The sequence below is a fragment of the Tympanuchus pallidicinctus genome, unplaced genomic scaffold (assembly GCF_026119805.1).
Source record: "Tympanuchus pallidicinctus isolate F22 unplaced genomic scaffold, pur_lepc_1.0 scaffold28, whole genome shotgun sequence".
Classification (NCBI taxonomy): domain Eukaryota; kingdom Metazoa; phylum Chordata; class Aves; order Galliformes; family Phasianidae; genus Tympanuchus; species Tympanuchus pallidicinctus.
The window spans coordinates 4,536,124-4,561,395 of NW_026294745.1; the positions used below are offsets into that span (position 1 = coordinate 4,536,124).

At 37.5% G+C, this 25,272-nt stretch overlaps 1 protein-coding gene across 7 annotated transcripts in view; it reads left to right on the forward strand.

The window, feature by feature from the left end:
* Nucleotides 1–1,038: 1,038 nt before the first annotated feature.
* The window catches only part of SFSWAP (splicing factor SWAP), a 39,869-nt gene continuing 15,635 nt past the window's right edge, over nt 1,039–25,272 (forward strand). For 2 of the 7 annotated variants that reach the window (XM_052690907.1, XM_052690906.1), the window contains exons 1-13: nt 1,039–1,532; nt 3,950–4,119; nt 4,665–4,802; nt 7,582–7,667; nt 11,154–11,379; nt 11,814–11,929; nt 12,472–12,607; nt 13,631–13,868; nt 14,207–14,338; nt 14,709–14,802; nt 17,017–17,191; nt 18,126–18,359; nt 19,504–19,694. In XM_052690907.1, coding sequence (XP_052546867.1) covers nt 1,327–1,532; nt 3,950–4,119; nt 4,665–4,802; nt 7,582–7,667; nt 11,154–11,379; nt 11,814–11,929; nt 12,472–12,607; nt 13,631–13,868; nt 14,207–14,338; nt 14,709–14,802; nt 17,017–17,191; nt 18,126–18,359; nt 19,504–19,694 — 2,142 coding nt within the window. In that variant the 5' untranslated portion in view covers nt 1,039–1,326. Of the gene's footprint in view, nt 4,120–4,664; nt 4,803–7,581; nt 7,668–11,153; nt 11,380–11,813; nt 11,930–12,471; nt 12,608–13,630; nt 13,869–14,206; nt 14,339–14,708; nt 14,803–17,016; nt 17,192–18,125; nt 18,360–19,503; nt 19,695–25,272 lie in introns of all 7 variants that reach the window. The other 5 variants (XM_052690901.1, XM_052690900.1, XM_052690902.1 and 2 more) reach the window with 5 other exon arrangements.

The following is a 25,272-nucleotide window of genomic DNA, read 5'->3' on the forward strand; positions in this document are numbered from 1 at the left end:
CATGCATCTCCTTGGTATTCATATTTTCAAAGAGGAACACAATAATAACTTCTCTCTTCTTTAAAACAATAGATCTTTAACAGATTTCCTCACTGAGGGCTGTGAAGCCATCAGATAGTTACCAAAACTTCCAATACTCATCATGAAGTTTGTTCCTGGTGATTTACAAATTTGTAAACTTCAGGAATTTCACTTTTTAAACATCATTTATTGGACGTGGAACTGCAGGTGCATTACATCACAATTATCTATATGCTGACACAAGCTGCACGTTTGCTTCCCAGTGTCCACACACTGCTTTTCTCGGCCTGCTTTATGTCTTCCCTTCCATGCAGTGATGTCACTACTCTTTGTACAGGATTAAGAAAGAAAAAGAAAAAAAAAAAAAAAAGGAAGAAAGAAAAAACATGTGTGTCCAGAATTGTTGTTAACAAAGGCCAACCCCCATTTCAGACTGGGAAACATGATGCACTTAATTACAACGTTTATTACAATACAGACAAATCACTTCCTCACAGCGAATTCTTGACGAGCTCTGCTTTACTGAGGTGAAGAAAGTCATCACGCTGAGGTAAACACTACTGAAAATTCTGTCCAAGACTACGTGCTTTTAGCAGAAGTGTAGTTTTTCCATTGTTGGAAAAAATCTTCAGAGCAGCTATCCTCCTCCATTCCGGTTCCGGGGTTGCTATGCCCCGACTGTGAGCAAACTCGACGGGCTGCAATTCCCTACAGCCGCACGCCCTGTGGCCGCGCGCCGCTCCGCGCCGCTCCTCCTCCTCAGCTCCCGCCCGCGAGCCCGCGCCCCCTCCCTCAGCACAGCGCGCCGCCCCGCACGGCCTCAGCGCTTTGCCTCACGCACACGCGAAAGGCGCCTCAATCAGGCCCGAGCCCCCCCCCCCACTCTGCACTTTCGCCACGCCCTTGACGCTAGAATCCCCTCCAGACAACCGACCGTTCTCCCTCACGCCGCCTCGAACTACCCGCACCGCGGCCGTTGGCAGCACAGAGTCTGTCCGCGCTGCACGCTCGCTTAATTTCTCGCTCGAGTCCCAGAAATTTGAGGCGAATCTACCGAGTGCCGGAAACCAGGCAGTTCTGTGCCCAGCCAGCGGAAGCGGAAGGCTCGCCATTTTGTTTCGGGTGATGGCGACTGTGCTGTCCTGGAGCTGTGGAGTTTAGCGCGGGCCCGGCCTCCTGGGGGACTCGCAGCTCGGACAGTCATTGTTACTGCGAGTTTCTTCCTTCTCGTCGCGCCCTCCGCCGATATACGGAGGGGTCGGGGGCTCTCGACGGATCGCAGAAGAGGCAGGCCCGCCGCCCCTCATGTTGTTGTCAGGCGGGGGAGCGGCTCCCGGGCCCCCCGGAGGAGGTGGAGGAGGAGGAGGAGGTGGAGGTGGGAATAGCCGTGTGGAGCTGCTGGTGTTCGGCTATGCCTGCAAGCTGTTTCGAGATGATGAGAAGGCTCAGTACCAGGAGCAGGGGCGACACCTTATTCCTTGGATGGGAGACCCCAAGATCATGATCGATAGGTCGGTGTAACACAACCCCTAGACTGTGCTGCGAGATCTCCTGTTATAGCCTCTTTCTGTGCCTCCCCTTGTGCTGTGGGCAAGTGAGGGCGGGGGATGAGCGGAGGGCTCGCTGCCAGATGTGTGGGGATCTTCATTGGCAGCGTTGGAGGGCCGCGCCTCTTGCTAGGCTGCTTCCAGTGCTGTGTGTGGAATGCTGCTGTCCTCGGCAATGGGAACTTGGGGTTCCCCTCTCTGGCAGTGTTGGGAAGTTCCCTTCTTTTTGACACCATTATGCGGGGTCTTCCTCCTCCACTTGCTCGGTCTGAGTTTGCGCAGTGGAAGGGGGGAATGATCTGTTTTCCATGCAAACCACAGACATCTTTTCTCACTCAAAAACCAAGAGAACATGGGAGCTTTTATTAGGAGCGTTATGCATTCTCTTAGCAAGCAGGGTGCAGTGTGGGAAGTGAAAAGATGTCTACCCACCTTGCAGATAATGAGATTTATTTCTGTATAATCTTGACTACAAGCTGTTGATGGAGTACCCCAAGAGCAATTCTTTATCTGATTGCATTTTCCTTATGCCATGTGTGAATCACTGTATCAACCAGAATGGCCCTGGTTTTTGGCGCTTGCTTTTCAAATTTTATGTTGTAGGTGGCTTTTTAGGTTGTTGAGGAATAGGTACCAGAGAGTACCGTGGCTAGAGAGTGTATCAGAATCTGGTGGTTTGAGTTTTGTTCTGGTTTCTTAGCAATATCAGCGGTGCAGAGTGGGATTTAGAAACAGTTTATTCAGATGAATTTTCTGAGCATTTACTTGGAGAAAGAAAATTAGAAGTCAAGTTGGGTATACATGAGTGGAGCTCTAAAAGTACAGTTCAATACAATTTAAGAAGAGTTATGGCTGACCCTGACCACCTCACTGGGAAAGATGGCAGGATTTTGGCTTGAAAAGGATCACATGGCATACTCTGCTATTTGTTCCCTCAATTTCGTTGTTGATTTAATGCTAAGCATGATTTTTGTTTCAATTTAATGCAACTCAAGACAATGCAATTGTCTTGAAAAAGAATCCTCAAGAGTGGAGAAAAAAGAAACAACCTTGGTGCAATGTTGGATTCTTATGGTTGAAGTTTATTTGTTAAATTTGAGTAAATGTGAATATGTGAAAAAAACAATTGCATATTGATATTATGTTGCACTTCTTATTTACGTGAGAAGTGTTACAATACAGCAGCTCACTTCTGTGGTCTCGTTAGTAGTAGAGGCCATTTTGTGGTTATATACAGCAGTAACCCAGTTTGTGGTAGTCACAGAAATTGTTGGGAGCAAAAATAAGTATGTGCATGTACGTGCATACATTACAATACCCCAAAAATTGAAATAACATACATGCATAAGTTAAGGAAGCTTGCATTTACTAATCCTATAGACTCCTTTAGAAGCTTAGATTCTTTTTATCTCCAGCAGCAAGAAGTCTTCATTTTCATCATTTTGAGAAAAGCACGTTGCTGTGGGAAGACATGAGTTGAAGGTTCTCTAACAGAGCTTGATTAACCAGACCTACATGTTTCATTAACTTTTTGCTATTAGAATATTTACTTTCTTTGTTTTTGGTCTAGCAAGTTGGCACAAGTCAAGAGTTGTGTGTGGGAAGACACCTCAGCGGAGTGGACTTTACTGACACTTTTCAATCAGTTTCTTTTATGATGCACACACCTTATCCCAATGCAATGCTTTTCCTGCAAATAAAATTGTTTCTGCGTAGTAGAAAGGAAGTGTACATCATTGATCTCTGCCGTTTTTACGGTGAACCTCCTTAAATTGCATGTATATGTTACTGTTCCTATGTATGTGTGTCTCTCTATCACATAACCCAGAACTTATTTCCTCAGCCAAATGGCTAGGGGCCGAGCCTAGCCATGATTTTACCTCCAATGGACGCAAGTTTCTATGGTGAAGATATCTCCTGAGAGTTCGGGACTAGCAGAAAGAAGCGAGGAAATTTCGACCGTTTGGTTCTTACGGATAGGTATTTATGTATTCGGGTTTGTGTGAATGTAAGCTATTTGACTTTCCAGAAAACGATATTTTGCAAGTGACGTTGATTGGTTGGTTGAACCACGTACGGTAAGAGCTGTTAAGGAAATGGATCCCGCTTAACTATTAAAGGATAGCTTTGCCTTTAATTGTAATAATTTTTTAGTTTCTTTGAGAGGAATTTAGACTATTAAACAAATTTTCAATAGTTGGTGACAAATGATAAGCAAAATTAAATGTAAATTCTAAAAGGAAATATGCTTTAACATAAAAGTGCTTTTTTTGTTGTTGTTGTTTTTTGTTTTTTTTTCACTTTTAATGGGTAAGTATTTAAGTAGTCACATGAACTCAAGCCCTAAGTTCTTTGCATTGACCAGCTTTTTCGTCCTGCAGGTATGATGGGCGCGGTCACCTGCATGACCTTTCTGAGTATGATGCTGAATATTCTACGTGGAACAGAGATTATCAGTTATCTGAAGAGGAAGCTAGAATAGAGGCCCTCTGTGATGAAGAGAGGTATTTAGCCTTGCATACGGACTTGCTTGAGGAGGAGGCGAGGCAAGGTATTGCTCAAGGAAACTTCCTTAGTTAGCACATGTTTAAATAAATAATTATGAAATTAAATTAACTCCTACTTATTTTATACTCTCTTTTTTCTGATGTTATCTTGACAGTATCCAGTGGATTCGAAAAACGGGAGTCTTTGCGTATGTGAGAGGACCACAGGATAGTTTAAATATAGATCCACACAGAAATTGCCCTGATTCTGAGGGCACTGGGATTTCAACCCCTCCCCCCAAAAAGAATAAAATAAACACATCCTGCTTCTTTTCCAGTGTCATATAACTGAAAGCCATTGTTCTTGTCTGCATAATTGCGTTAGAGTGTCTTAACCAGCAGCCTTTATCTCTTCAGGGAGATATTAGTAGTCAGCATATGTACGTGCTGCCTTTTTCTATTTAATTTTTAATGAAAGTTAAATTGATTAGGTGAAAACGTCTCATCTGAAAACTTAAGTAAGAGTCATTACCTTTTATTTTATTTTATTTTTTTATGACATAAGCTTTTAAATATGTTGTATTAATTGATAATTGTGTTTTTGTTCAAGAGGAGGAATATAAAAGACTGAGCGAAGCTTTGGCTGAAGATGGTACCTATAATGCAGTGGGATTTCGTTATGGCAGTGATTATTATGACCCTTCAGAACCCACTGAGGAGGAGGAGCATCAGCCTGCAAAACAAAGAGGTAAGGCATAAAAATAGTGAGCCTTAGTGAAGGGGAAGAGCATAGCTCTTCTGTCTCCTGTGATAATCTTTAGTTGAAGTCAGTTGTGTTTTTAACATGAAATCTTAAGGAACCTTTCAAGTGTCTTAGTGAAGTTAGGATTGTTTGATTAGTGATTGGGCTTGCTTAACTTATGTTACTGGGTTACTGAGATGGGAGATGTGCTTGTTTTACCAAGGTATGGGATATAATGCAGCATTGATGATCATTTGTTTGTTCTTGCTGTTGTGTGGGAAGGCTGGCTGTGCCAGAGCAGTGGGCACTGGTGCTTGCATTCCACCAAGGGGGCTTTCTTCTGCTCTTCAGTACTGATGCTGAATTTGCATTGTTGTCTTCAGTATAATCATTTGTTTTATTCCCTTATGTTTGGTAGATTGCATAACTGAATACTTTCCATGTCTTCTTTGCTTACAGTATTTTAGTGTTTCTTGTCACATATTTGTTTTGCATGTTGTGAGGATCTGTGTACAGCTTGCACTTGCAGAAAAATTGGGGATTGTTAAGAATGTGTTTTTAGTTTGGCTGCCACATTAGAGAAGTGAATGTTCCCCTCTCTGTTGGTTGCTAAAAATGGAATCTGTTGAACCTTATAGCATGTCTTCATTGGAAGAAGCATTTGCAAAGCTGTGATAACATGCTGTAGTGTTACAGTAAAAGAGTAAGAGTTGTGAGTTCTAGTTTTATGTGGGTTGCTGTACATGTTTCTCTTTCTGGAACGGTGAGATACCTAGAATGATATATTTCAGTTTTAGTGGAATCATTCTTGCAGGAGTAAGGTACAGCTTGAACATTACTGAGTCATTGAAAAAAAGAGAATTATTCCAATCTTCAAGTTAATATTTATTTAATCAATATTTGATACTGCATGATAGCGCCATACTAAACTATTACAAAATCTTTCATTGTAATGTGAGAGTTCTTATACTGCTGACAAGAAGCAGAAGTCCTCATAGTAGCTCATGGGAGCATTATCTTAGTTGTTAATTTTCTTATCAGACTATGAATTGAAAACTTATAGTAATGAAGGATGACAAAGGGGCACGTCCTAGTGGTATTTGAGAGTAGTTGGAGAAGAGAGAAACATCAGTATTATGTTTTGCTGTAGTTGAAACTGTATAGCTTTTTAATAGATTGTCGTATGGTAGCCATTTCCAATAATATAGGACTATAAATCCTTAAATTGGTTGTTATAGATTGTAATAGAGTAAAATTCAGTATTGGAAGATGCATGTAACTGTAACGCGAATTACAGACCGTTCTTCTGTGAACACTTCAAATATTGGCTGGAGCTGCTGCCGAATGACACAGAGCTGTTCTTTGTCTGCTGCTTCTTCCTTTCCCTAATGTCGAAATTTCTGTGTACCTTTGTGGACTTAAAGTGGTTGAATCCATTAAAAAAAAATTGCATATAGCAATAGAGAAGTTTGCTGTCTTTCTTGCATGGTAACAGTTTGCATGCGAGCAGTCACTATGGCTCCTGGTGCACAACCAGGCTGTTCTGTTGCCTGTGTCCATAGTTTTCCTGACCCATTGGAGGTTACTAGTAGTTTACAGTGTGTAAAAGCATCTAGACTGCACGTGCATTTTCTAAAGGGCACAAAATATTGACTTGATCTTTCCTGCATGTATTACTGTACAAGTGTCATTGCTTTATTTACACTTCTTGTTCCTGCAAAGTGAGTTTGCATTTAACTATTTGTAACTTCTTGAAGCTGACCAGTAATAAAAATGTAACATCAGAATGATACCATGTTACCTTAAAGTACAGGCATAGACCTCTGTGTCCAAGTTACATTTTATCTCCCTTAAGGTTTCTTTTATTTGTACTCTCTAAATTGCTAGAATACAACTGAAGTTCATTTTTCCTTAGAATGTTTAAACCATAATTAGAAGAATAGACAATACTGAAAGTTGCGTTTAAATGTAAACCGCTTGAATTAGTATATTGTATAAAGCAAGATGTTTTTGGAGTAATATTTCTGATACAGCTCGTAATAGGATGCAACTGACCTTTGTAAGGCAATAGCTATTTTAGATGAGTCATTCATGTAATAAATCTGTTAAATATTTGGCTATGCTGAAGTTGATCCGAAAGCAACCATACACCAACTTGAGGCTGAACTCTAAGATGAATAGCAACATTTATTTAATCAATTATTAAGGCAACTACTGGTGTGTCTCTATAGGTTATGAAAGTGGGTTTTATTCTCTCTATTGCGTTCTTCTACAGTTTTCATTAGGGTAAGGAATTGGTGAAAGTACTTTGGCTTGTTTGTATGTACTGAAATGGTAGATAACAAGGAACCGAAGTCAGACCTGATGCGTGGATCTTAATAGCCTTAGAGATGCTGGGTGTCTATATTTTGTTATGAGAAGATTCACCCAATGCATTAATTTTGTGTAGATTTTCTTGTAAAAACAAGGAGTAACAGTAATGAGAGTGCGTGTTTTCAGTTTGACTTGAGACTTATCTGTCCCAATTCTGTAGTCAGGTCTGATGTGTATAGGTTTCTCTTCTTCTTAATACCTAATCTATGCAACCTTAGTCAAATTGAGTATAAACAGAACTACTAACATCAGGCAGAGGAATCATATCTGCACGTCTTTAGTGTTACTGTTTACAGTTTCATCTGAGAAATTTCTGCACTGTGTATCCTTTTAGATAAACTCTGTTGCAGTAATTTTTTGTTAACACTGTCATGTTATGTGCTTTAATATTTTCCTCTGTCATTTGTTGTAGAAACAGCTCAGACAGAAAATGTGGAAGAAAATGAAGAACCTTTTGTTGCCCCTCCAGGACTGAATGTACCTTCTGATGTGGAACTGGTATGTGTGTACTTCTAATATATACTGCATTTCTCTGGATTTTCAAGGATTTTGTGGTGCTTTTTTTTTATTAATTTCATTTTGGTGGACTTGAAATTATTCTCAACTTGTAGCTTCATTTCAGATGTACTTCTTTAATTTTTAAGTTCTCTTTAAGTCTCTTGAATCTTCTTGTTCGTGCTGAAGTTAGGACTGTGCTTACACTGAGTGTATTTAGTGTCACTTCAGGTGTCACAGATCATGTGGAAAGCTGGATGTGCAGTCCCAGTCTGAAGGGTATAGGAAGTGACTGGACATAAAAACTGCATTTAGACTAACTTAGACAAAGAGGAAAGTAATAGTTTATTTTTAGAAGATTCTGAAATAACTTCAGAGTTGTGGAAGCTTTTCCCTACATGTGATTGTACCAGGATTTGCTACATTCTAAACTATGGGCTTAATGGCAGCTTGCATGTTTTCCTTGAGGGATGCTGAACAGTTCTTTTCCTTCCAAGATCCTTCACCGAAGTAATACCAGTGTTTCAGTACAGTTGTAAACATGAAGACTTTAATTTCAAGTTTCAGAAAGATACTGGAAAGTCTCATAAAATTCTTCTATGCTGTGCTTGGCTTTGGCTTGCCTTCTCAGCTTGATAATCTTGGATAGTCAAGACTTAAAGCAATTTCTTAGAATAACTGATCATGAACACAATGTATTTGTTTGAGACTGTTCATCTGTTTCATTAGCCATTAATTGAAAATTCCTGTTTTGTTTCTAATATATGACTAAGAGCTGTTAAACATCTCCATTATACAACTTTTCCAGCTTTTTTTCTATGCAATCTTACAGTATATTTCAACAGTTAAGTGCTTGCAAACTTGCTGCTGAGTTCAGGTTTTTGTACATTATTGCCTTTATATTAGCAGTTACCCTTTAGTCTTAGGAATGTTGAGTTCTTGGTCAGAAACTGCTTATTTGGCATTTGTGTGCAGTTTCCAAAAAGTGTCTGCAGGTGAAAGAAAGTTTTCTTGTTTAGAAATCTGCTTTGCTGACTTTTGTTCTGAAACTACTTATAAATTATACAGTTGCAGAGTGGAGTCTGGTGCTTAACGGAGTAATTTCTCATGTAAGTCAGCTATGGAAATTCAGTGTATTCAAATGAACAGAAAGTGAATGGGGGTGTTTAGTTTGGGTTTTAAAACAAACCAACAAATCCAGAAAAGTCTAGACAGTAACTCTAAAAACAATGTGTGCTTGATCCTGGACAGGAAATTTTGGGAATATTTTTGTAGCCATGGTGATGATGATGTTGTTGTTGTTCCAAGCAAATAATTCAGTTTTAACATTGAAAGTTTATATTCTGTTGGGGTTTTTTTTTTGCGTGTGTTAATTCAATTGCTGTGAAGCATATTGCACACTCTACCCTGCTGTCTAGAAATAATAATAATAATTTGCCATTACGTTGATTCACAATTTATTGGCAAACATGTACAGATGCATTGCATTTTGTAAACACTGCTGTTTAAATGAAGATCCAGAGGCTGAGTTGTTGAATGTTGAGCGTGTGGCAACTCCAGCTGCAGCAGTGATGTCATTCTGGAACATAAAAAGCAAGAGTTATGTCATGCATACATGTCGTCTACTGCTTAGATTGTGGTCTGGGTTCATGGGCAGAGTTTTCACCACTGCATTTTAAGAAGCCTGTGGATGCCATGGAAGTGTGCAACAAGAGGATATTATCAGTTTTATAAAGAAAGTTTGAAAATTGCTGTGTTTTCTCAAAAAAGAGCATATTTGAGAGGCAAGAGAAGATTTCCAGGCTCAGTCAGGAGTGAAGGGTTGTTGTTTAACTAGCAGTGAGGAATACTCACTCAGGAAAAATTTTTTAATTACCATAGTAATTAAAGATTGGAACAGAATATGAGGCTAGATGGTAGCACTTCCATAATTTGACTATTTTTCTGTGTTCTGGCAGGTAGTCTTGCTTTTAGAAGTTAAAGCAAATAGCTCTAATTAGTTTAATTCAGTCTTTTTTATTAAATGTTGTAGAAAAGTAAAATATATCTGTGACTTCTGCATTTACTTGATGGTGATTTAATGTATTTTGCTTTGTAAAATTTCTGAAGTTGTGCATATCACTGGTGTTTCAGAGCTTATAAACAATATCAGTTTCCAATCCAAAGCCAGATAGTAATTTCTAGTACCATCTTTCTTGAGCTTCCTTGCTGATTTGTTGCCTTGTTCGTAAATCTCTAGGCCTTGAAATGCATGCTATATTTCAGTGTAAGAACTGCAGGAGAGGATAAATTTCATATACGGCTAAATTGTGAAACAGGCAATGAACAAAACAGTCCATTTGTTGAGAACCTCATTATCTCTAATTAAAATAATCTTCAGTAGTGTTCTAGAGGGACAAGTGAAATTTGAAACAACTAATTATTTTTCCTGATTGAACATGTTGTTCTAATATAGATTCCAAAATAATTTCTAAATATGTGCTGTTTAGTGATATTCAGACTTTCTCCCTGAATAGAGCACCACTATCTCTTGTGCTTCTGATCTTCTGAAAAGGATTTTCTGAGATCTATGGCATACATCTGTGTTTGGACCAATAAGAATTCAAAGCTGAAATGAATTCTTAGTGTGACATTTCATTTGCTATAGGAATGCACAGTTTGTTGAGCACAAGAAAAAAAGACCTATCTAAGTATGAAATTAAGAACAGTTAATGGTGAATTTATTCATTCTTGCTCTTCTCACTTCTTGACATAGCATAAGATTGCAGGAATAGAAATGCATAGATGCTACTTAGATTTCTTCATTTTCTTTTATTGCTAAAGTAGCTAATGACTCTTTATGGGACATGATAGCACATTGAACTGCAGTATGTTTGCCTTACAATGCAACACGTCCCTTCCAAGAAAAGACAGAGTCATGGAATAGCTTGGGCTGGAAAGCACCTTAAAGGTCATCTAGGCCTGAGCTCAGTGCTCCAGATTGGGCCTTATGAGGGCAACATTGTAAAAGAATTTTATAGCTAGGGGACAATACTTGCACTTCTAGAGATAAGACCATGCGTGGTGGATCTCCAGGATCCATGGTGGATCTAAAGGTAGATCCACTGTACGTTGGCACTGCTATGTCAACAAACATGTCTGTCTCCTCTCGTGTGCTGCCTGTGGTATGGCTCTGGACTGTGCCTGCCTTTAAAGAATGTTTTTGCTGCATCAAGCTCAGCCAGAATTTGTTCCCCAGTTCAGTTTGATGTGAAAGATGCAGAACGTCTTGCAGAAGAAAATGAATGAGCTGCTGGGGGAGGTGGGGACTGTTTTTTTTCTTTCTCATTGTTGATATGCTTCCACCAGTTGAAAGTGGTGATGATGCTGTTGGTAGAGGAAGCTGAGAAGTTGGTCAGGGAACTGCTGCTCTTTCTACTTCCTTCTGGAGTTTGGAGACTCTACAAGCTGCTTATGAAAATATAAATACATGTTATTTTACTCCCACAGCCACCAACAGCAAAAATGCATGCGATTATAGAACGAACTGCAAATTTTGTCTGCAAGCAGGGAGCTCAGTTTGAGATTATGCTGAAAGCCAAGCAAGCACGCAACTCTCAGTTTGACTTCTTGCGATTTGATCACTACCTCAATCCCTACTACAAATTCATTCAGAAGGCTATGAAGGAGGGGCGATACGCTGCTCCTTCTGAAAGTAAAGCAGACGAGAAAAAACGTAAGTAGTTGCTTGTTAAATAAATGGCTTTGGGGTGTGAATCGTTGGGACATCCACTGATCTTTTTAGGTAACATAGCCATATATTTTGGGGGTATTGTAGTAGCAGCAGTTACACTGTAGCTGACATTGATGTGGTGATTCAGAATTTTCCTTAAATTGGATAAACTTTTCTAGAAGAAAAAAATTTAGGAAAACTTGCTCCCACAAAACTGCTGCAGTCTTGGAGCTTTTATAAACACTTCCATAGCACTGGTCCAACAGAAGGTTTACTGATGACTAGCAGCGTCGTCATTTATCTGTGTTTTTGTGAATAAGCAGATTTATGAAAAATGTTGTTACTTAAAAGAACATATGCTTGTCCTGTCCCCTCTTCCTCTCCCAATAAAAATGTGTAGCAAACCCAAGTTAAATTCAGACGTTGCTTTTATTCAGATTCGAAAGTCAAATCTGAGGAGGAGGATGATGACGATGATGATGATGATGGAAACTATCTGCATCCGAGTCTCTTTGCATCTAAAAAATCCAGTAGACTTGAAGAGCTCGTGAAGGTACTTCATTGTATTAAAGTAACTTTCTAAAACATCTGCTTACAGGGCATAAATGTTACGATGTGCAGGTGTTAATCTCCTGCTAACAAGTTTAGCTATCCTTGAAACAAATTTATTTTGATTAAAAACTGAAATGAAATGTTTTCAGATTTTAGTAAATAAAATCTTGACATAATGTAACAGTTTTAGTGAATAACTTTTCAGCAAAATTATTGCTGCTCTTAAAGTGTAGGTCAGATTCTGTGTCTTATTCCAGCACTGTATGTAAGCAATAAAATAACAACCACTTATTTATTCATTATATGGATCCGTGTTTCTATAAAATTAAAGTTTGGGGTTTGGTTTGGTTTGTTTTTTTCCACAAGTTTTTGAAAAATAAGCCTATTCTGATACAGGAGCTACAGAAACAGTAATTTCAGTATTTGGACGATATTATTGATATTTAATTAACGTAATGTAATCCAAATTAGATTGACCATACTGTGTCTTTTTAAATACGTACTTCAAGTTTTAACCTATTCTTACTCTCAACATTTGTTCAGCCTTTGAAGGTAGTAGATCCTGATCATCCACTTGCAGCGCTGGTCCGCAAAGCACAATCAGATAATAATTCATCAACACCGCAATCAACAGATGGGGCAGCTGTACAAACATCACAAGTGGAATATTCCTCTGATTGTAAGTGCATTGTGATTAGGCAGCTGGTGGTATGCAGAGGCTAGTGGGAAGAAAATATGTTAAATTCATATTTGATCACTCATAACTGATATTTATTCTTTTCCAATCTCCTCAGTCTTTGAAGGTGCATCCTTCCACTGAGTAGCCATCAAGTTGCTACCATCTTAGAAAAAGCTTAAATGGAGTGGGGAGGGTGGGCAGATATTTAAACCTCGTGCAGTTCTTGTGAATTCTCATAAGCAAAAAAGTGAGGTCAAAATTAGTTGTATTTATGTGCCTCTAATTCTTTTCAAAGTCCCTAATGCTGAAAACCTTTGATTTCTTAAATATAAAAATACACCTTTTTCATTTATGTAAGTGGATATACAGTTGTAATAACATTGATACCAAACCTGGTAACGCAGATGTATTTGCCAGATCAGAAGAAAAACTGTTTAAACATTCAGAACAGATTTTTACTAGCTTTACATAGCTGTAATACTTTTATTTTGACCGATAGTATTTAGAAGGGTTGTTAATAAAGTGAAACTTGAAACAACAGAACTTTAAAGTTACTTTTCTGTATTGAAAATACATTTTGCTCTTATAGCAATGCTGTAATTTAATTAATTGGCCAGTGATAATAGCCATCTAATTCCTCAGTGTTAGTTTTGAGTATATGCTCATCCTTCTTAATGCATATACAATTCTAACTAAGCTAAACTGCCTGAGGTGAGTTAGTTTAGGAGGAATTATTTCATATTAGGTTGTTTCTTGTAGGCTTCCTCTGGTTCACTTTTTTTAATTATTTCTACCTATTTGGCTTCCAGCTGTCTCTCAGTTTATTCTGATTCTGTCTTTGTTCCTATGCATTCCTTCACTTTTTAACATGATGAATTAGATACCATTTCTTAGGGTGTTGTATGAATCTAAATTCTAGTGGTTTCGTACTGATGTAGTTGTTACTTTATTTTTTTTTATTAGATGTCTTTCTTTTAAAAGAAAATTATTCTTAAATAAATGTTTTAAATGTTTTCTTTATAGCAACTGTGGCAGCCATGTATTATAGTTACTATATGCTACCTGATGGAACCTACTGCCTCGCGCCTCCACCTCCAGGAATAGATGTTGCCACCTACTACAATGCCTTGCCTGCAGGGGTGACTGTATCCAGCACTACAGGGGTAGGAACTGTACCTCCACCACCTGGTACGACACCTCCACCTCCCCCTGACACAACTGATAGCAGCAGTGGGTTGACCTCTACCACAACTTCTACAAGGTACCACATAATTTTATAGATATGCTTGTTTGGTGGAGGAATCTTTTTCCTACACTGCAGTACAAAATATTTAGTGGCAGCTTTGTGGTTGGTGATGCCTCAGTCATGTTGCCATTATCAGTACAGCTTTGGTTACCTGGTTTCACTTTGGTCTTTGATATTATGAGTGGTTATTTTATTTGTCTTCTATGAAGTTTTTGCTAGTTGGAAAATCAGCAGTTACTTTAACTGCATAATCCAACCAGAACAAGCCTCTATTTCATGTTTTTTGTTAAAACAGGAGACTGAGAGGTGTTTGTATTCTATTTATAAAAACGGTGTATTTTTTATATTTTCAGCACAATTACTCCAGTGGTTGCCATTATACCTCCACCCCCAGATATCCAACCTGTTATTGACAAGCTGGCTGAATATGTTGCTAGGAATGGGATAAAATTTGAAACAAGTGTTCGTGCCAAGAATGATCTCAGGTAAGAGAAAACATTATTTTACTCTTTATTTTAAAAGTTGAGGATTTTATTTACAAGTATATTAAAATGGCATGCAGATCTCAAGAAGGGGATTACTTTTATTTTTATTTTTTTTATTTTTTAATGAAATTCAGGGACCTACTGAAAGGTAATGCCAGAGTATTATTGCTCCAGTCGTCAAAGCAACCAAGCAACCAGAAAGCTTCTGTAGAAACCATGCTTTCAGCATATAAGACCTGGAAGTTTATGCATACATTACAGTCCTTCCAAATACCAAATAGAGTTCCATCTGCAAAGATTTAGACAGCAGTGGATTGTTGGTATTACTGTGTTCATGTGCGTTTTCACAAATTCAGTTTTCTTTTAACAGATTTGAGTTCCTACAACCATGGCACCAGTATAACCCATATTATGAATTTAAAAAACAGTTCTTCCTTCAAAAAGAGAGCAGTGACAACTGTCAGGTATGTGCGTTAAACTGCAGTGTAAGTGAGCAAAGGACTTGCTTACTGAGTGTATTGCTGTGAGACTTGTTAAGAATTGAACTCTGAATGATGGAGAACTTGTTCAGCAAAGGATGTGAATGCTTTTTTTGTTGCTTTTTAATTTTGTATAGCGTTTAATTTGGGATATGTGATATTTAGTTCTTGCTTTTTAGTGTGATCAGCCACTCAGTGTGGTTGTATTCTAAAATGGCAAGCTATGAATCTTTTGAATATATGCCTTGTGGAGGTCTAGAGGCTTGTAGAATTAGGATTCATGTTCTTTTTTCAGAAAGGTGAGATATAAATTTTTAACAGCTTCATGATTCTTTGTAAAGTAGTAGCTAAACTATGTTTTTGGCATGATTTTTTTCTAAGGGAGATTTTATAAGAGAAGAATACTGGCACGACTGACTGAAAAATACTGGACCTTCAAAATCTCATACAGCTTATTACTTCCTTTGCTTACTCTACTCGTGTAATTAGAAGATAGTATCCAGACTTGGCATCCTTATTTCTAACCGTTCTCATGTTAGCTAATAGCATTAGATTGTTTGTTCTCTTACTGAAAAGAAAATTGCAAATATTATCAGAAATATTTTATCTGATGTTAACTTTTCATGGGAAAGAGCTATTTTCTTTTTAGGCCCTATGTCATTTGTCATCTCAAGGCTTATATTGGAGTGCTCAACAATTAATTACTTAAACTGAAAGAAGGTAGGCCTGTGGGTATACTCCTCAAAATAACTTTCTGGAAAATGAAGAAATTCAATAATATTCAATGTTTGAAACACTTGTCTCATATTTTAACTGTGAAAAATGCTTTGAAAACGCTGTTTTTAAAGATAAGCTGTAGTAAATATAATCTTATTCAGTTGATAAGTTACATGCAAAATCATCCTGTACCACAATGATAGCTTTTATTCTAGAATTTCTTATTTGCAAACTAGTTTGTTGAATTCATACGAGTTACATAATTAATTAATTGGGACTTAATAGTTACTTTCTGGGGAAACTGCACCCCAACCGAAAATGTAATGACAGGAGTTTCCTTTTAGGTGTTCCTTTTAGGAACCTTTTCCTCCTAGGTGCTTGCTAAGAAGTAAGCAGAAAAACTGGTTCAGGTTCCCTGGGGTTGTATCTAGCAGTGTATACCATCCTACTGCAAGATTTTGTAGATCATGCCATTCTTTTTAATTTTTTAGAATAAAGATTTCAATATTATTTTTATGCTTTAATAACATAAGTATAGGCAACTAATACAATTGTTTATTCTCCATTTGGCCATTAAAGTTAATAGAGAATTGTACTATTGGCTTCAGTAAATACACGAAGTCCATTTCTTCCCCAGGGATTTTCAGTAATTAGTTCTGTTGGTAAGGGAAGGGCTTCAGGGAGCAATGAATCTCTTCAACACTTTATATTTCAATATTAAATATATTTAACACCATGTTGAGAGAGACTCAATTAAATGTTATATTATTTAATCTGATCACCCAACTTGCTGTGTGAATATGTTTAATATTCTACAACATCTGTCTTAGTATTTTTATAGTATGAGTTTAGAAGTTTTCTTCAACGATTCAGTCACATAACAGTGACTGTTTACTGTTCTGAAAATCTTAGAAGGTCTGTACTACATCAATTTAATGCCACAAAAGCCATCGATAGGTCTGATGTTCTTCAGCAAAAGGCTAGAAGTCATCAAACATTAACGTGTGTTCATCTCTATAGTAACTTGACTTTGTAAAGAAAGTATCGTGCAATTATATATTAGCAAAAAATGTCAGGAGCTTTCATTCTATCACTGTCAGTCAAGTGTAATGGATTTTGTCCTGGGCCCTGGAGATCGAGACCTAAAAGGATATACTTTGGAAAGAAAGTGTATGCTTTTAGGGTCTAGTTTTAAAAAGCATCATTTTAAAAACAGTTGTTTTGCAGAAGTGTACTGGCTGAAGAAGGTTTCCTTACCTGTAAAATAACATCTTGCTGCAGATCTTTAGTCTGTGCAGCCTGTGGGTTTATGTGAAGCAGCGTGTTATAAGAGCAGGCTTTCAGTCTTGACTGCTTACTGAGGTACAATTAGCTGTTGATAGTGATTTCTGAAATGGCTGGCAGAATTGCAGCTCCCCAGGCACTGTGTTAACTCTGCCATAAGCTGTTCGGTTGGTAAGCTTGCGTATTTCTCTTGAAAAGGGAGTATCTTCATCCGAAGATGTTCCAGCAGATTCTACCACTGATGCACCAAGTGAAACTCAGCTTGCAGATGGGCACACACCTGAAGATGGATCTGAGCCAAGTGCTAAGGGAGCTCTAGAAACTAAAAAGGATGTTCCTCCTAAAACTGTCAGTGATGGCAAATTGGTAAAAGGTATGTTGGCACAGTTTGCTGGCCATAAAAATATTTGTCAGCACGTATTGAAGAAAAAAAAAAAAGGGGGTGGTGGAGGGTGTGGAAAAGAATTTCAGCATGCAGAAAGCATTTTCATTGAAAGCATCAAAAAGAAACAAATAATCAATTTGCTTGTTTTCATATTTTTTTATCAGACTCTGAGGTATTTACTGTCTGACAGAATAAATTGTTTTGTTTCAATTTTGTGCAAAGTTGAAAGCTTTCATCAGTGTTCACAATAGAATCTTATTTTTGTCATTTAAAACTTAACAGTTATAACCTCTGTGTGAGAAAGGAGTTATTCCTTCTGAATAAAAGCAACACTCTTAGAAACCACATGTGTGGAGGAAGTGCACTAGGCTTATTACTTGGTTAATCAACATGTTGGACAATAGTCATACTGGAAAAAAAAGACCCTTTTTGTGTCCAAGTGGACTGTTGTTCCTCTTGCATTTGTAGCAGCAGAGGGATAATGTGGAAGGATTTCTTGAAAGACAGTCACTAACACACTCTTGTTATTGTGTGAGACACATAATTTTGAGTGTGGGAGACCCTCAGCTAATTTTGAATAAATGGAGAAACATTTTAACAACCATATAATATGCTTGTGTCTAGAAAATGGTTTGTATCTGAAATATGGAGATTTTTAATTTGAGACTGAACATTACAGGGCAAATGAAGTTTCCAAAATTTCTTCAATGAAAAAGAGAAAGAATGGTTATGTTGTCTTCTCCCCCAGAATAAAATCACAGTGTGAGGATTATACAAGCTTACAAGCTTTTTTTGTTTGTTTGGTTGGTTGGTTGGTTTCTTTCATAGTACAGGCTACAGATGTTATGGATGGTTAAGTCAAATTCAACTTGCTTTCCACTGTAGTCCAATGATGTGTAAAATCTAACCCATTCATTCACAGCATCATTTGCTCCAATAAGCTTTGCAATCAAGGCCAAAGAAAATGACCTTCTTCCTTTGGAGAAAAACCGTGTCAAATTAGATGATGACAGTGATGAGGAGGAAGAAGAGGGCAAGGAAGGCCAGGAGAATGCTAATAGTGCTTCAAATAATACTCCAGCTGTTACCACTCCTTGTGTTGCTGCTGAAGAGAAAAAGCCTCAACTTACACAGGAGGAGTTGGAAGCTAAACAAGGTATCTCATGTTACACTAAAAACAAAATGACAGATTGAGTCCTTCGTAAAGCATAGCATTTGGAGTATTTTCAGTCATCACTCTGTCATGTTAGTAGGAATTGGGTTCTTTTTCCCTATTCCCACAGTTCCTTGTTTATTTTTAATACGAATTTTCATTGGTTGCTCAACTAAAACTGGCACTGTAATATGTTGTCACTGAATGTTTTGACCTAATGCGTGATCTTACTGTTATTTATTCACAGCCTTGAAATGAAGCACTAAACTTCTGGTTTCCAGTTTGCATTAACACAGTCCACAAAAAGACATGTCCATTTCTCATTTTCTTTGCAGAACAGTGAAATGCTTCTAGCTATTTTTCAATAATGTAGCATGCCCATATACACTAATATCACCTTGCTGATGTTTTGCTGTTCTTACAATGAAGTGCCATTAAATCTTTGTATGGGTTTTTCTGTTACTGTGTTTGTGTATGTAAGGGCACAAAGGTAGGTTGTGTGAATTGGAATGAAATGGTCTTTTAAAGGAATCATCCCCCAGGCAGTTGCACAGTAGAGATTGTTTAATAAAGTAGAGATGCTGTTGTGCGTACCAGCTTAAAAACTTCATATTTTCTTAGAACTGCAAGTATGCCAGAGGAATTTAATTTTTTCATTTTCAAAATATACTTTTTTCACTCCTGAGTAGTAGTTTCTTTCAGTATGCTGTAGTGGTAGAGACCTAAAGCAAATAGGAAATATTTTCCATGATAATACATGAAGCGTGAGAGATGACTGGAAAAGGCTGTATGGGGGTAAACTGCAACTAACCAAATAAGTTACACTGTATGCACATGGAACACAAAACTGGAAGTGTAAGATGGAACAGGTTAGGCAAAATTTCCATTAGATGCATCACTAAATGAAATGGGTTGTTTTCTTTCTTTAATCACGTAACAGTAATTGTTGCTTGTAACAATGGCAAACAGTTTCTGAAGCTATCTGGTAGTAAGTACCTTTTACTAGTGCTTTGAAAGGAGGTACTAGAAAAGGTTTGAGTATATAGCTGGGGAACTGTTTGGCTAGTCTGTTGGGTTTTGTTTCTTTGAAGGAAACTTAAGTTGCAGATGTGTAGTTCACACTACACTTAATGTTTGTCTCTCTTAGCAAAACAGAAACTTGAGGATAGACTAGCAGCTGCAGCAAGAGAGAAGCTTGCACAGGCCTCCAAGGAGTCAAAGGAAAAGCAGCTACAAGCAGAGCGCAAAAGGAAAGCTGCACTGTTCTTGCAGACCCTGAAAAATCCTCTGTCAGAGGCAGAAACTGAGAAGGTGGAGGAGAATTCCTTCAGTGTTGAGGTAAGGAAGAGATAAATTTCTCTTTACCATGAAGCTAGCAGAAGACTTATTTGCTAGATGTTAATCTGACAGTATTTTTTATCAGATTGACTGAAGAGATGGAAGATCTTTCCAGAAGGAGAGAGAGTTATATTTTATAAACTGTTAATCTTTTTCAGTTATCTGAGATGTTTCTTACATGTCAGTTAAGTACTGGTAGAGAAATACGATGTGAAACTCAGAGTTCAGTTTGTCAGTTAGAGAAAGCAAAATAAGCTAGCAAAATTAACTCTGCAGTAGTGGCCTGTGAATTTGAATGTTTCCCTTTCAAATTTATTTAGTTATTTATTTTAATGTTTGCTTATTTAATGTGTTTTGTTGTGAGTAGACATCTTCAAGATTTTGAGATAGTTCTCAACAACTGAGCTTACTTTTCACTTATTTTGGTGCGTTTGTTGATTATTTTTTAATTTTATTTTATTAATTTAGCTGATGTAAAACTGTGACAGAAAGGTAAGGAATTGATCCATACTATTTAAGGCTTCTAGCTTGAGAAAATAAATGTGTAAATAGGAAGAATCTAGACTCTATTATGATTGTTACTCATCATTATGTTAGTTGAATGTTTCATGCAGGTGCTTTAAAAGACAATGCTAAGAGATTTTCCTCTTAGGCTAAATTTTAGTGTAAGACTTAGCAATAATAAGTCTCTTATACTATTGTTATTAGATTTTAAAAATAGTTTATGAATAGTGGTGCAAAATTCAAACGTGTTTGTACATGCTCCTCTATGGGCAGATTGTCAATAAAGAGTCGAAACAAGAAGTTCAAATTGAAGTGATTGGGCTCACCAAGTTAGATCAACATTGGTTCAAAATGCTTATTTCTGTGTTGTTTTAAAAAGAAAGAAATAGTCTGCAAGAGAAAAGAACTCAAAGTACAAGCTACTGAGAAATTCAGATTACAAATCTGTGTTTTATGTTAATGAAGACAAAACTGGAATTAAAGTGTCAGCTTTTTCTTTGGTAATTTTTGTTTATTGTACTTCAGTCACGTTCAGCACTCTAGTAACAGTGAAATACATTTTGTTGACTTACTCCAGGAGACTCTTTACTTTAACAGTATATTCATAGCTTTGATTTGCATCTTCAAGATCACTATACAGAAATTGAGAGATGGTGTTTCCAGAATTTATCATTTCCAGTTTGATGAAATCTGGATTAGTTAAGAAGCATACAAATACTGCATTCTTCATCTCCCTTCTTTAGCTAGTTCTAGAAATACTTCTCTGCAAATTTTATTCTTGAAATATAAAGCAAACTCTAAAAAACTTGATTAATCAAAGCCACAGATCTGCTTTTTTTTCCTGTTAATGAATGAAAATTGCCATTCATGACAACTAAGAATTAGCATATTTCACATAAACCCTTTTTGATTTCAGTAAAATAATCACAATTTTAAAACCCTAAATGAAGGATTTACATTTATTATATAGGAAAATCCTTCTAGTATTGATTTCTTCATACACCGTAGCTCTGTCCTGAAGCTTTTCTCTCCATCTGTAGGTTTTGGCAGCAGAGCAGTAATTTCAATCCAAATATCACATTCCCACATGCATTGTATATTTTCCATTCAAGTTTTTCTTTGCTTACCTTCATCCTTTCCCTAGAGGAGAAGGAGCTGGTTTTCTTCTTGTCTTTTTTCTTTTTTTTTTCTCTCATTCTGGCTATTACAGTGAGCCACTCTCTTTCTGCCAGTGCTTGTCATAGTTTATGAAGTGATAACTTTACTTCCAGGAGTGTCACCCTTTTTTTTCCTTTCAGCCTGAACATTGTTTTATCATAACACATTCCAATCCAGTGTGATGTCATGCATGCCTGCCAAAAGATGTGGCTGTGTGTTTTCAGCATCTGCATGGTCATTTCCAGCAAGTCCAGGCAACCTCTTTTCCTAATGGGAAAAAAAAAATCACGTCAAAACCAATTTTCAGTGAAATAGGCTTAGACTCAGGGCTTTACTGCAGTAGCTGTCAGTGCCTGTGGGGAAAAGATTTGGTGTAGGCTGTGTAGTTACCTGTAACTCAACATAAATTGGGTCTGAAGTTTATGTAGTTTCAAGGTATCGTTATGGGTCTTACACCAGCCAGAAAGATATTTTTGTGTTCGTCTATATGTGCTGCAGTTAGACTTACTGTGCATATTGCAAACACAAATATAGTTGGGAAATAGAAGCTCAGTTTTCTGGTTTTGGAACTATGCCACTCCTAGAAAGGCCAGCAAGAAATTCTTGATTGCATTGATCGAGCAAAACTTTGGGTGGTGATTGAAAATTTCAGGTAATAACTGTGACATGCTGGAACATGAGTGAATGATGTGGCTTTCAATGATGTCCACTCCCACAGAAAGAATTCCAGTGCAAATACTTCATTGTCCAGTTCTTGATTTTTTTCCAAATAAATCATGAATTATCCTTCAAAAAACTTTTAGGAGAAGAGACACGTGAAAGAGAATTACATGTATTTTAGTTAAACCATATCAGTGGTGACTGATTGGTGGCAGATTTGTGAATGAGAAGTGACCACATGCTGAAAGAAATCCTGTTCATTAGCTAATGCTAATGAATTTTCCCTGTGATTGGCACACATTCAGTATATTTTTCCAGTTATCTGTTGAAGTGTGAACGCAAAGAGACCATGCCAGTGCAGAATTCCTGAGTCTTTCAGTCTGTTCTTCTTAAGGGATTTTTTCAAGGACACAGATATTTCTAAGCTAAGATTCTTTTGTCATTTTTCTTTAAGGGAATGCTTGAAAAAATCAATAATTTTTCAGTAACAGTTGTGTCTTTTTCAGAAGAGCAGATGAGTGCCCCCACTCGCATCTGAAATTTCTGAAGTTCTAAGTTGAACTTATTAGAAAACAGGTCAACTTGGCAACAAAATCTCACTCTTATTCCACTTCTAAGCAAGCTTACTTGCTAAAAACGTCTGTTTTTCTTCTACCACGTATGTGCAGTTTCAGAGAAGGCATTTCTTTTTCTCACAGATGAAGTCTGGTATATCTCAGAATTTTAAAGCAACCTGTTTCACTGCTTCTTACCAGTGGAAAAGATTGGGAAGAAAATTATTTGTTTGTAAATGGGCTTATTTAGAATTTCAAATGTATATTGAAGTGTTACTGATGTGACTTTCATTTTTGAAATAAAATTGGGAGTGCCAGTACTGAGCTTACTGAGCAGGCATTTGCTGTAGTCAGTGCTCAGAATCCAGTAAGCTGCATCATGATATCCACGTCTATTTATAAAGGAATACATAGCACAGTTTTGTTTTGTTTATTTTAATGTTTTTTCAGTCATGTTTCAGAAAGATTCATTTGAGAACACAGCTTGTCAAAGTATTCTCCAATAATAAAAGGTCACTACAGTAGCTGTAATCAAGGAAATACATGCAATCAGTAGAAAGAGAGATGTAAAACTAATTTTGCAGTTTGGTCAGTGGAACTAAAAGAAATTTAGTAAAATGAAAACATAAGCATTTTAGTCTACCAAAAATACCACTTAGCATATTTCACCTCCCTTTTGTGAATAGAAGCAACCAGTGTGGATCCAGGGAGCAAAAGTTGATACGCAGTGGTCATAGAGTTAATGTAGTACAGTGGTTTTTTGTAGTTTAAAATCTGTCTCAAAAATTGCATAAGTGGTTGAAAAATACAATAAGGCATGAAAGTGGGTTGAGAATTTCCATGGGAGATGCATAATTCCCATGAGATTGTCCTTGCCAAAATACTGCATAAAAACTAGTCATGCTATTTATGCGTATTCTCAGCGTAGAGTGATGCTGAAAACCTTTATCACACTGTGTAGAAATGCGTTAAATGAGCAAAGCTTTTTTGACCTCTGTCAGATTTTCCTGATACCTTGCTTTTCTTAAGAAAATGGCTGATATTGAGTATATGTTACATCTTTGAAAACAATTGATTGCACTAACTGCTTGTGAAGGGCAGTCGATACCATAGAATATAGAGCGTGGAAGCTTTTTGGCTTCAGATGGATCACAAAAACAGTTAGATCCACTTTTTCCCCTAGCTCAATTCTTTGTTTTATATTGTTTCCTGCTTTCCTTTAAAGTGAAATGAAGCAAGAGGAGCAGAAAGCTAATAATTGAAGCTTGAGCAGCGAAGCAGCACAGCTTTTCTGAAACAGATCCTCACCCTTCTTTGGAGTGTTGCAGAACAGTCAGGGTACAGCCTAGTCCTTCCTCCGAGCAGTGCTTGTGAAACATGGCACTAGCTGGGCTTCCCAAGCTGATCAGCTTCCAGTAACATTGCAGCATGTGAAGTCTGCCCTTTTTGGAGACATGAGTAACAGCAGCCGAGTAGCCTCTCCCTTTCTGTGTTCATGATCAGTGCATGCTTTTGTAGCAAGAAAATCATGCTGAGAAATCTGCGGGGTTTGTCAATAAAGAGAAATTGCAGTCAGTCAGACACAAATGCAGAGGTATATTCTTTGTCAAAGGAAGAAGTCTTAAGGAACCGTTGGAGTCAATTAAGAGAGAAGGCATCTCCTAGAATTTACTGGTACAACAGACAACATGGGACAGTGGTGACAAAAATAGGAGGGGGCAGTGCTGGTGGCTGGCTGGGCAGAGCTTTATGTGCTCCCTGCAGCTTGGTCTATTTGACTTATTCAAAGCAGCTATGTAGTGCACTGGCGGGTGTTGTGCATGTGTAGGACAGTGTAATTTTTGTATACGAGGCATGATTTACCTAATAGCATGTCTGGTGATGGTTATCACTGATGATGGTTATCAACTAGTGAGTATTCTGCTCATCTCTCGTGCTTTACCTTGTCAGAAATGCTTTATGGATAAGTACTTTAATCTGTATGTAAAAGACAGTTGGCTGTATCCAAACTGTTACCTATATAAACTCTGAAATCAAACTTAAACAAGGGGAAAAAGTCCACTATCATAGTGCTGCAAAAACAAGCAAGCACATAATTTGATTGGCTTGTCCCTAATGTCATCTGCTATTGTGCCTCTGAATATAAAGATTCTGTAGAACAAAGCAATACTTAACTTGTTTTGGCTCTTTCATCCTTTCTCTTTTGAAGACCTGGTTTTTGCTTCTTTCTCAGATGGCTTGTCCTTACTTTCGTCCTGTGTATAACAGTATTCTTTTCTGTGTGTGTGCAGACTGGTCTGTTTACAAGAGACATAGAAGCTGTAGTACAGGTTTAAAAACAAGGTGTTATTCAAGTTTTTCCAAGCTTAACAGGGCTATCAAGAACTGCAGGTCACGTGCATCTTTCACATTTTCTGCTGTAGATGATCCAGCTTTCTGAGCAATAGGCAGTAGGTATTACTGTATGCTTCCCTAGAACAATGATCATTTATAACATAATATTCTGTTTGCATGTAAATTTAATAAAAAATCGGTTTGTGATCAGAATGTAACTGCATAATGAATCCCAGAAGCTTAGTATTCAGAGGAACAAAAAAGCTTTCAAACATTTTAGGGTCATCCATTTCTCACTTGACATTTTGTTCAGAATATATGTATCATTATCTTCTGTTTAACATGGAATGATTGGTGGGGTTGTTAGC